At 31.9% G+C, this 12,288-nt stretch overlaps 1 protein-coding gene across 1 annotated transcript; it reads right to left on the minus strand.

Annotated features, from left to right (window-relative positions):
• Positions 1 to 3,439: 3,439 nt before the first annotated feature.
• On the minus strand, positions 3,440 to 9,525 carry LOC110615515 (receptor-like serine/threonine-protein kinase ALE2). Its single transcript, XM_021757393.2, has 8 exons — positions 9,029 to 9,525; positions 7,957 to 8,400; positions 7,341 to 7,712; positions 6,574 to 6,786; positions 5,446 to 5,817; positions 4,508 to 4,751; positions 4,284 to 4,431; positions 3,440 to 4,168 (listed from the first exon to the last, which is right to left on the minus strand). Exons 1-8 carry the CDS (start codon positions 9,057 to 9,059, stop codon positions 3,794 to 3,796), a joined length of 2,199 nt encoding a protein of 732 aa, XP_021613085.1. The 5' UTR covers positions 9,060 to 9,525; the 3' UTR covers positions 3,440 to 3,793.
• Positions 9,526 to 12,288: the final 2,763 nt, after the last annotated feature.

The following is a 12,288-nucleotide window of genomic DNA, read 5'->3' on the forward strand; positions in this document are numbered from 1 at the left end:
CATGAGAGGCAAGAGTCGACCATATGCAGCCTGCGACTAGAGACAAGGCAAGTTAAGATTCAAAGCAAGGAAGCTGAGAGAGCGGCGGCCAAACAAAATGCAAAAGTGGACCATATAACATTTCAGAAAGGTAGAGGAGCTCAAGGGATTTTTTTTTTTTTTTTTACAAACTTGTCGACCACATTATTATTTAGTGAACTACTCTATTATGTGAGATCCTCCGTATTTTTTGATCTGAATAAAAGAATTCAAATTTATTTTTAAAATGATTTTTTTTTTCGGTTCATTTTGAAACTCGAGCATGCGTGATTAGATCGGACGAATTCGCCGAATACGCAGACTATCCATTTTAAAAGTAAATATCATTTTTTTTTTATAAATAAATATTAAGACAAAATGATAAATAAAAAAAATGTATCAATTTTAAAATAAAATTTAAATGTTGATTTAGAGAAAGATGTATCAATTTAAATTTAAAGAAAGATAATTTGATTGATATTTTTTATTTTGTATAATTTTTAATAAATTTATTTTATTATTTAGATGATTTTAATAAATTTTATTTAGATTTTAAAAAAATATATAGAATTAAAAATTTATTGGTTGGTTATAATATTTTTTTTATTAATTTATATATAATTTTAATTAATAGTATAAATTTAATTAATTTTTTAATTTTAATTCAATTTAAAAAAAAAACGTACTATTCCACCGTCTACAGATTCACTGCGGCAGAGCTTAACCTAAATATTAAAAATTTGTTTTTTAACGAATTTTTTAATTCGATTCATTTTGAAATTAAATTCACACTGACCCGGACCAGATCGAGCTGGACAACGGCACCACTTAAACTAATACAATAAGTTAATAATTGTTAGTTTAAATATTGGGAAAATTACTTTGTAGTCCCTCAGGTTTAACGTAATTAACACTTCTGTCCCTCTATTTTGGCGACCCAACACTTAAGTCCCTCACTTTCTCTTCCGTCCAATTTCGCAGTCCTTCCGTTCAAAATAGCCGTTTGGGACACGTGAATTGACAAAATTAACCCTCTTCTTCTTCTTCTTCTTCTTCTTCTTCTTCTTCTTCTTCTTCTTCTTCTTCCTACCCAGCAACTTCTTCTTCTTCTTCTTCTTCTTCTTCTTCTTCTTTCTTCTTCTTCTTCTTCTTCTTCCTCCTACCCAGCAACTTTTTCTTCTTCTTCTTCTTCCTCCTACCCAGCAAATCTTTCTTCTTCTTCTTCTTCTTCTTCTTCTTCTTCTTCTTTCTTCTTCTTCTTCTTCTTCTTCTTCCTCCTACCCAGCAACTTTTTCTTCTTCTTCTTCTTCTTCTTCTTCTTCTTCTTCTTCTTCTTCTTCTTCTTCTTCTTCTTCTTTCTTCTTCTTCTTCTTCTTCTTCTTCTTCTTCTTCTTCTTCCTACCCAGCAACTTCTTCTTCTTCTTCTTCTTCTTCTTCTTCTTCTTTCTTCTTCTTCTTCTTCTTCTTCTTCCTCCTACCCAGCAACTTTTTCTTCTTCTTCCTACCCAGCAACTTCTTCTTCTTCTTCTTCTTCTTCTTCTTCTTCTTCTTCTTCTTCTTCTTCTTCTTCTTCTTCTTCTTCTTCTTCAACGGGAGAAAGCATGAAAGAGAAAAAAAAAAAGGAATTTCACATTAAGAGAAGGGTATTTTTGGAAAAAATTATCACCTCTCACTTTTGACTCTTTGACCAAACGGTTTAAATGAACGGAAGGACTACGAAATTGGACGGAAGAGAAAGTGAGGGACTTAAGTGTTGGGTCGCCAAAATAGAGGGACAGAAGTGTTAATTACGTTAAACCTGAGGGACTAAAAAGTAATTTTCCCTTAAATATTTGATTTATATTTATGTATTTCTTAATTATTTTTAATTAATTTTAGATATTTCAACATAAATATTTAATTTTAATAATTGTTAAAGTTTCTTATTTATTTTTAATTAATTTTATACTTATTTTTATGTCTCTATCATTTTGAAAATTAGCGTTTGAGATACCGCCTTTAGAAAGCTCCTTGTACTCTCTCTACTCCTTACTGTTGTTTTGTTTGAATTTTTGGTTTCTGATTATAGATTATAAGAAAAAGAAAATAACTTTTTTGAAATAAAAAAAATGTGGATTGTACTCATTTTTTATTATTTTATTTTAGTGAGCGCTGAAAATTATATAATATAATATTTTAATATTAAAACTCTATTTTTTTTAAAATATTATTTGTATTTTTTAATATTTAAGACAATAAAAATATTAATTAATTAAAAAAATATTTTATTTTTTTTAGAAAAAAAAGTAGTTTTTTATAATTTGAGAATTTTATTCATACAACTATTATTTTTAATACATAAAATTATTAATATTTTTTAAATATTACAACTAAACACTAGAAAATTAATTAATGTTTTTCAAAAAAAATTTACATGCAAGTTGCCTTAACGGAGGATAAAACTCATACAAAAAGAATTTAGATAACAGTATTGATTTATCTTAAGTTACTAATAGCGACAATTACGAAATAATTTTAATTTTAACATATTTAAAATTCTAAACGTACTTTTTTTAAAGATAAAATAAGATATTAATTGAAAACCAGAGAATACACTGAGCTTAGGAAACCATTGATATAACTAAAATCAGGATAGCACAAGCAATGAAAAACAATTCAATAAAAATAGTAGATTTCGTGGCTCTCGATCATTACTTAAGAGAAACGAATCTCACAAGGACAGATGATGAATGGAGATAGATTAATTCCTTCAGTCTTTAGAGGTCTTAGCCATAGGTAACGGATAACATCACTCTCGTAGTCGATCTGGGGGCAATTTGTGCCGAAACACGAATCCGGTTTAAAGAGCAGCCTTCTCGCCGCTTGGAGGGATACCATTTTCACGTAAAGCTGAGGTGATGGACCGGGCGCCGGAAGGTATAAGAGCAATCATATTTGACACGCCGAAGGCCTCCAAAGAAAATGAGAGGAGACGGCGTGAGAGAGAGACAAGAAAGGGGATTGACTTTTTAGGCTCCATGTTTATGGTCATTGAATCTCTCTTAATATTGTTGACAAGAGGATATTTAGTTTCTCTGATTCGAGAGGAGGCAGGACTTGAGATTTTAGTTTCTCTAATATTGTTGACCATAACAAAACTCAAAAATTAAACAAATGATTTCCACCGGCGGCCACCACTACATAAAATTGACAATATTCATTTTCCTTTTTTCTTAACGCAAGAGGAATAGTGAGGTTTCAAAATTGAGAAGAGTTCGGAAACTCTTGATAAAATCTAGAGCCACTAGCTTGTGCTATTCAGATCTTCGTCACTTCAGAAATCAAAATTATAGTGAATCATGATTGGTAAATGTTATGTCTGTATTCTCCAATGGACTGAGAACCTGGAACTGAAACAGACATGAGGAATGGGACAGAAAAAGCCTGGAAAATACTGCATGGATTTGATAGCGTGATGAAAGAAAAGAAGATTAAACAAGAACCCAAACAGGGCAATCCAATAAGACAAAGCTAGCGTATATACAAAATGTTGGCAACCACGTAGAGAATAACCACCGCCTTTAGGAAAATTTGCAGCGGTCTTCCACAAGGCACAGCCAAGAAACTCCCCTCCCAGCTCCACCAATCACAACTACGACACCTTCGATACTACCTGAAAGAATTCCTACTAATACTTTGCTATATTCAATTAATCTAATTCCTTGGATTGTATTATTGGACTATGAAGGCTTTTCAAATTAAGTGAAGGATCCAGGTTAACCAACTTTGAAAGCATTCATCGTCCTTCGTGAAGATCTTCTGAGAAGACTGCTGTGCGAGAGATGTTGTCATTATCAAAAGCAATTAGACCAGAGTGAGGACCTGAAGAGAATATTGAAGATGTCCCATCAGACTCAAATGTAGCCGATGACTGTCTCATGTTCGGCCGGGTATTGGAGGCTGACATAGAATCCTGATATTCTGTGACACGTTGCACCATTTTAAGCGATTGGACCACTTCACCCATGGTGGGTCGTTGGTTTGCCTCAGGGGCAACACAAGCTGCTGCAATGGTGCAAACCCGTACAAAATCTTCTTTTGGATATTTTTCCCCAAGCCTTGGATCAGCAAGCTCTTCTAGCCTATCCTTGTCTCTAAGAATTGGCCTGGCCTGTAGTCAATACAACTCAATTGTGTTAACTGGCTTAGTCTTCTATTTATATGACAAGGGAAACAAATTTTCAAGTATCAAAAGGGCCAATAAGTAAAAGATGAGGCCTGCTAACCAAAGTGACGAGGTTTTCCTGCCCAGATGGTTGTGACATATCCACAGGTTTCCTCCCTGTTAGCAACTCAAGGAGAACAACTCCATAGCTGTAAACATCACTTTTTACCAGTAGATGTCCAGTCATAGCATACTCAGGGGCTACATACCTAAAAAAAATTCCCCTCTCTCAATGACCTTGAATAAAATAAACAATGAATGAAAGGAGAAGAGGCAGATACTAACCCAAATGTGCCCATGACACGGGTGGAAAGGTAATTTGCTCTGCCTTCAGGTGCCTGTTTGGCAAGTCCAAAATCAGCAACTTTTGCATGAAAGTTGTTCTCAAGCAATATATTGGATGCCTTGAAGTCTCTGTGGATAACACATGGTTGTGAGTCCTCATGCAGGTATGCTAGACCTCTTGCAGCATCAAGTGCGATCTTCATTCTAGAGTCCCAATCTAAAGGACAATTTACCCCCAGAGGACCTGAGGCAAAAATCAGAGAAGCATCACTATTGTGTACCATATATTATACATCAGAAATATCCAATGTTGCATGAACTCAGCTCCAAGTTCCCTGTGTCAGTATTGTGTACTAATACTATATTATACAGTATGAAATATCCTGATGTTGCGTGAACTCAGTTGAAAGTGCCCTGCGCAGATATGTACAAGAGACTCAACATGTTAGAATTCAGGTTTTCGGCCAGCACAATAATCCAAAAAGTTGTGTATGGGCATGATTGCCTGTTTATTGCTAATTAGTGTTTTTATTATTATGAATAATTGGGTTTAGATCATTAGGCCACTTGATATTCACCGAGGCCATAAATTAGTTGAAGTTCAACAAATAGACCACCAACAAAGGGTCAAACTAGGGATGGAAATTTTCACTTTCTTGCCATTAATGTTGATGAGACTGCATCCAAAGCCCAAAGGAAGTTCAAGTAAAAGGTACCAGGTGTCAGGTGATCATGGCTAAAGACAAGCATGTTCAATCTCATACATCTAATGTCACATCAAGTTTGGGCACCATGGACTGAAGCGCTGAATCAGTGTAATGCAGGTAATATCTATTTCTTTTCAACAATAAACATTCTATCTCCATGAAAGTTAATCATGACAAAACAAAATAGCAAACTCTTTGATGATAGGAGTATCTTTGTTTTAAGATAATTACCATGTAGCCAGGCCTCCAAGCTTCCATTTGGAACAAGTTCATAACACAGTAGATTTTGCGAAGAGTCGTGACTAGTACAGTAGCCCACAAGCTTCACAAGATTCCGGTGATGCAACCTGCTAAGCATCTCAACCTCAACTAGAAATTCTTTATCACCTTGTTGCCCTCCGCTAGTAAGCCTCTTAATTGCTACAGCTGTACCATCACTTAAGACACCCTTGAAAACTCTACCAAACCCTCCCTCTCCAAGTATGCTTGCAAGTTCAAAGTTATTTGTTGCTTCCTTAAGTTCTTCATAGGCTAAAAACCGTGTACTGCTAGGATGTGGAAGAGACCCTCCTGCTGGAACTGCATCCGTAGTCCTTGGCTTCACTGAAAGATAAAACAATTTTTATTCAAAAGATAAAATATAAAATAAATTAACAAAGAAACATTTGAAATTTGTGTACAAATAGTCATCTAACATCAATAAGCAGTTACAATTATACGAAGCCCCTTAGCAACCAGTAGTATAAAAGATTGGACCTTGGCAACCAGTAGTATAAAAGATTGGACGTTATGCATAGTATTTTTTTCTTTTTCCCGCTAAAGGGGTAGGGGGATTGGGAGAGTTAAACCCAGAACCTTCCTGGTTCAACTTTGGTACAATTGCCATTAGGCTAAGCCCGTGACTGCACATTATGCATAGTGTACTCCTGCAATAACAGCAATAATATATTTATCTTGGATTCTCAATTGGAGGTTCAAGCTTTCCTAATTCATCCATACTAAGAAGTCTTCTAGTTAAGTTTTTAAAGGCTCGAGAAGGTTCATGAAGTTTAGTGTCAAACTGAACTTTCCAGCTCATTCTACAAAAGCAAATCAGAAAAGCTGCAATTCAAGCAAAAACACTTTCTGAGAAAAACGACCATGTCCAAAATGAAAGAGAGGGATAGCAAATAGCAATGACGATAATCTGAATGATTGTCTTTCTCAATGCCATATATAATATATTCAGTAATGCAAACTTTGAAGCTATTATCTAAAGCTGACACTGACTTTTTGTTTTGCTGATATTTTTAAAGGTTCTTTAAAAAACTTTATCAGAGAAACAACAAAAAAGTTTGACCTAATATTAATCATACATACCAGTTCTTTTAGGAGATCCTTCAGGCTTTCCTTCACAAAATGCACATGAGCAAATTATAAGCATAGGTATTATAGAAATAATCACAATGCCAGCGCCAATACTGAGTATAAGAATTAGATTTGAATGTTTGCCTCTGCCTGAAGCACTGGGTGATGAGGAAGCTGCAAATTGATGTGCTGGTGCTTTCACAGGGGATGAAGCAACGCTAGGAGCTGCATAGGAAAAGTGAAACTTCAACATACAAATAACAGAGCCAACATCTATAATATGTTTACTGCTATAATTTTCAACACTAAATAATGATTTTGCCAAAGCCAAGGCAATTACTTAACAAAACTACACAAGGGTTGCTAGTAAAGCTAATAATAAAAAAAATTTTTAAAAAAATTAAAACCATTGAGCACCACAAGCACAAAAGCCATATCCTAATTTTCGATGATCCAACCAGCCGACTAGGCCTTTTCACAATACTACATATCATGTATCAGAAGATAGCAATGGATAAAGTAATTTAATTGATAAGGAAAACTTTTTTAGTAGCAACTGTGAGCAGTAATGGGTGTGCAAATACACACAAGCAATGAGATAGCATGGATCTATATAATTCAAATATAGGGGGGAAGAGAGCTGAGGCAAAGTTCATTGCGATCAAGAAAAGCATATAGCATGGCCAAACTATATTTGATTGAGAAAACCACCCATTGCTTTGAAGGTCACATTGATATGCTCAAAGCAATGAAGCAATAGAATGCAAGATAAAAGTTACCTTGGGAAGGGGCTGGAGGTTCAAACCAGGTAAGATTGAGGAGTCTGTAATCACCCACGAGGGTGGAGTCGAAATGAACCTTATGTAATGCAAGTGAAGAATTTATTGAAGACGCATCAGTGGCAGAGAAGCCAATTCCCGTATGAGGAATAATATCCATAGAAATATTTAATCTTGACAAGCTGAGAACATAAAAGTTGATAAGCTCAATTTGTGAATCTAGCAAATCAAGCTGGGAAGCTAATTCTTGCAGAAATTTGCCCCAGTTAGGACTTTGTGAGACATTCAAAAGGAGAAGGTCAAGCTTTATGGGATACACGCAATGGCAATTATGACTCCCTTGTTTCATCACCATGTTAGGTTTGCAACAATCTGGCAAAACGAGAAATCAATTATAGTTAATATCTAAGATCAGTGCATAATCACAGGTTCCTTACTACCTAAGTGAATTACAAGCATAAAATTCAGTACATTTTCATTCCCTAAATTAGTAGTTCTCAGTAGGAAACAATACATAACTCACCCACTTACATTTTAGATGGTTAATTAATCGTTATGAAGTAAAAGGGATAGCATGAAAAATAGAAAAACTAAAGTTAGATCAAGAATGTCTTACCAGAGACATACGGAGATAATGGTGGCTGAGCTAAACCAGAAGCATTTACACCAGCTTTGGATTGTGTTGGTGCAACGTCTAGCAATCCAACACTGGGAGGCACTAAAACGTTCTTCTTTATTGATGTTTTTAACAAATTTGAACTAGTAGGGGGGTGACTAGAAGTTACTAATGGACCATAATTAGGAGGTCCTGCTGGTGCTTCCGCGATTGATGATGCACCAAGTGGTGATAAATGTTTTCTTAGTGGTTTACGAAACTGCGGAAGCTTGGCTGGGAGAGGCTGATCATGAATAGCAGGTGCAGCGGCAGGCAGTCTGCTTGGAAGTACAATTGGTTCCTTGAAGTGTTGATCATCAACCAAGTTGGCATCGGTAGTGGTAATTGCATAACAAGAAAAAAACAAAAGATGCAGCAACAGACAGCGGATATTTCTTGATACTTCTGCACCTCATATTCAAATCAGTTTCAATCTAACAAGAGCAAGAAATCAAGACAGAAGAAGTAATAGCAAATTCAGTTTGGATGACTCAGACTTCAATTGGCTCCTGAAAATCATACAAATATTGAACCGACCCCACACACATTTGTACTCATATAGATACAGACAGAAATCTATCTCTCTCATTAACCGACAGTTAACACCGACTGCAATATCTACTAGTCAATCAATACAGCGCTTCCGTTCATAATGCTGAGTATTTCGAAAATTTCCAGTTTTACATCAATTTTGGTTGCTGATATTGGTAAGGAGAAAAACAAAAATAACTAATCGAAATTCTTTTGCCTCGGTTTTGGCAAGAAATTGCACCTCGAGAAAACCGTAACGGCATTATTGGCCCAGGAAATTTCTCAAGGTTAGTATGATCAAGGAGCAAAAATTAACAATGCCTCGACTCAACCCAACATCTCCATTACAGCACTTCCTAAATTAGAAAACCCATAAAATATGAGTTTCAATTTCCTCAGTTACCAAAAGCATATTTGATAAACGCTCGAGTCCATCTACCATCAAAACAGAGAAGAAAAATAAGTAAAAAAGAGCAAACAGAAATGAGAGGCAAAAATTTACCAATGGTATTTACGACTGCAAGCACCGACATCACCGACGCCGTTGATTATTAGAAAATACAGGTTAGATCTGAGAGATTTCAAGGAATCAACAGCGAGATCACAGCTACGGCGAGCATAAGAACGCAAAAGAGAAAGCGAAACACTACAAGTAAGACTTGTCTGTGACAGTAAATGGAGGAGGATCCAAGAGCGGAGATATCATACTGAAAATCGCAACTCGGAGCTCATAACTCAGTGCCAAACTCTCCATTACTGAGTTGAATCGAATAAACAGAACTGGAGCTTACAGAAAAAGAGAGAAACAGAGTTTTTTTCTTCTTTTTTTCTAATGACTGTTGGAGAAGATATCGTTGGTTTCACTCTGTCACCAGTATTGAAGAAGTTTCAAGCTTTTGACGTATTCAGGTTCCGTTTTTGGATTTCTATCTGTTTGTTGGGTTTTATTTTTGCCTTCTGATCCGTTGGAGGGTGAGAAAAACAGTCATGGCGGTATGGGCAGTGGGCACTGGACAATGGCTTTTATATCTAACGTGACCGTTAACGGAAAAGTACCTATTAACGGTGAAAGAATGGCATTATTTTATTTGTTCGGGTTTGGAAATGATGCGAGTAAATTCCCTGATTTGCCGGTCCACGCTTCTTCCATAGAGTGTCATTTTCTTTTCTTTTTTTTTTTCTTTTTTTTTTTTCCAATTGGAAAAAAAATTAAATTGAAAACCGACATTAGTACAAGTTTAATGGAAACAAATTAGCGACCAAATATCAACAGGTCCATCCAATCTACGACCCAGCATCTCAATCCGCTGGAAGGATCGGCTTTGCATGAACACTAGATGAAAATTAAAATAAATATATTTTGTTATGGTTATTGTAAATATTGAATAGATGAAATTGAAAGTTATCTTATAAGGCTCAATTAGGCTAAATTAAACTAAATAAAAAAATTAATTAAAAATTAATTAAATTAAATTAAACTAACTCAAACTAAATAAAATATTCAAAAATTAAAAAATACACAAACATCACCGAAAAAACTGTTTGATCACTGTTTAATCGGCAGCATACAATTGTATTTTCTTTATTATAAAATATAAGACAATACAAGTCAATAATAAAATTCATATGAAAATGATCAATACAAAAAGAAGGAGTAAATAACTACATATAAATATAATAGACCAGAAGAATAGCACATGCACTTTAATTTACATTGACAAAGAGAAATGTGGCAGGATATAGTTGTTTTCTAATGATCAATGAGAACAATATTTCTGAAAATTAAATTAAAATACTTTCAAACAATATCTATAAAATTTTCCGTCTATAATCTTTATCGAGAAAATAAATAAAATAAAATAACTAATAAATCTTTACTCATAATAAGAGAAGATCAAGATTAGAAATTCACTAAAAATAAAATAAATAAATAAAACGAAAAACAAATCTTTTGTATATAGCTCAATAAATTTTGTGAAATGCGAAAATATCTGCGTGGTAAGAAAAAAAATTCTTAAATGGGGATGTATCAATAAAAATGAAGATTACGTACAAAGAGCCCCACGTGATGTGATAGATAGGATCCCCCATGCGTAAAATGTTGACAAAAAACGTATAAGGAGGAAACAATACCCGATCATCAAATAGAATGAGACAAGATCTACTAGGCTACCGCTACTCGGGGCACCAGATTTTATGTACGTGGTGCCCCCCACAGTCGTCATTGTCCTCTTTTTCGCTTTATCTGAATTTTTTTTTCTATTAAATTTAAATTCGGTTCTGTGTTAAAAAAAAATTAACATTTTAAATATTTAAAAATTTTAATTAATAAAAATATTTTTCTAATTAAAAAAATTATTTTAAAGAAAATAAATAAAATAATATTTTATACTTTATTATTTTTATTAAATTAAAAGCGAAAATTATTTTTTATATTTTAACATTTTTATTAAAATTTCTATAAATAAAAATGTTAATAAATTTTAATTTATAAATTAAAATTAAATAAAAAATAAATTATTTTGATAAAAAATATTTTTTCTAAAAAATAAAAATATTTTTTATATAAAAATATTTTTTAAATATAAATTATTTTTTATATATAAATGAAATTTTAATATTATATAATTTTCAGTTATTTTTCTTTTAACATTGACTGCACTTTTGTACTTGTCTGTTGGTTTTTTTTTTTTTTCCGAAGGTGACTTAGATTTTTCTTTTTCCTTTTTTCCGAAGTCTGTTAGATTGTGGCGTTTGCCAATTGCTCCTTTTTCTTCCCTAAAAACAAAGCACAAAGTTTTTGGAAAAATGAAAAATTCATTAATTAACTTTTAATTTTAAAAATATATTATAATATTTTTAAAATTTTTTTAGTTAATTTATACATAATTTATTAAAAAATAAATAAAATAACTTCAGTTGTTTTGATTATTTATTTAATAAAAAAGAAAGGTAATTTTATTAGATAATTTTTTATCTTTTTCCTTTTAGTATTAAAAATAATAGTATTAAATTAAAAATATAATAATATAAATTGATTAATAAATTTTTAAAATTTTTAGAGGTATTTCAATATACTTTTAAAATTGATAAATTAACTAACTAATCACTTTTTACATATTAAAATTAAATAATAATTTTCCTTAAACATTGTGTAATTTGATGTAATTTTGCTGCTCCAAATGTCATTATAATCTATGAATGTGATATTAATATACAGTGAAAGTATTTTTTGTTATACTATTATTTTCGATCAATAATTCATAATATATATATATATATATAATAACTTAATTTCAAGATATATTTAAAAATGCTAGAAAATATTTTATTCTCGAAAAGTTTAAATTAAAAAAATTATTATTTAAAAAATTTATTAATTAATTTTTTAATTTTAAAAATTTCATTAAAATTTTTTAATATTTTTAATATTTAAAAATTTTATTAATTAATTTATTAATTAATTCTTTTTAAATATTTTACTATTTAACCTTTATATTTTTAAAAATTTATTAATTAATTTTTCAGATTTTTAAAAAATTTATTAATTAATTATTTTTTATCAAAAGATTTTTATATTTTTTTATAATATTTAATGAAACTAATAAAAAAATTAATTAGTAAACTTTTTAAAATATTGTAGACTTTTTAATATATATTTTAAAATAAAAAAATCAATTAATAAATTTTTTTATATCATAAAAAATTAAATAGTATTTTTTGTTTTAAAAAAAAATATAAGAGATGGTGCTCTTTTATATT

The sequence above is a fragment of the Manihot esculenta genome, chromosome 5 (genome assembly GCF_001659605.2).
Source record: "Manihot esculenta cultivar AM560-2 chromosome 5, M.esculenta_v8, whole genome shotgun sequence".
NCBI lineage: Eukaryota > Viridiplantae > Streptophyta > Magnoliopsida > Malpighiales > Euphorbiaceae > Manihot > Manihot esculenta.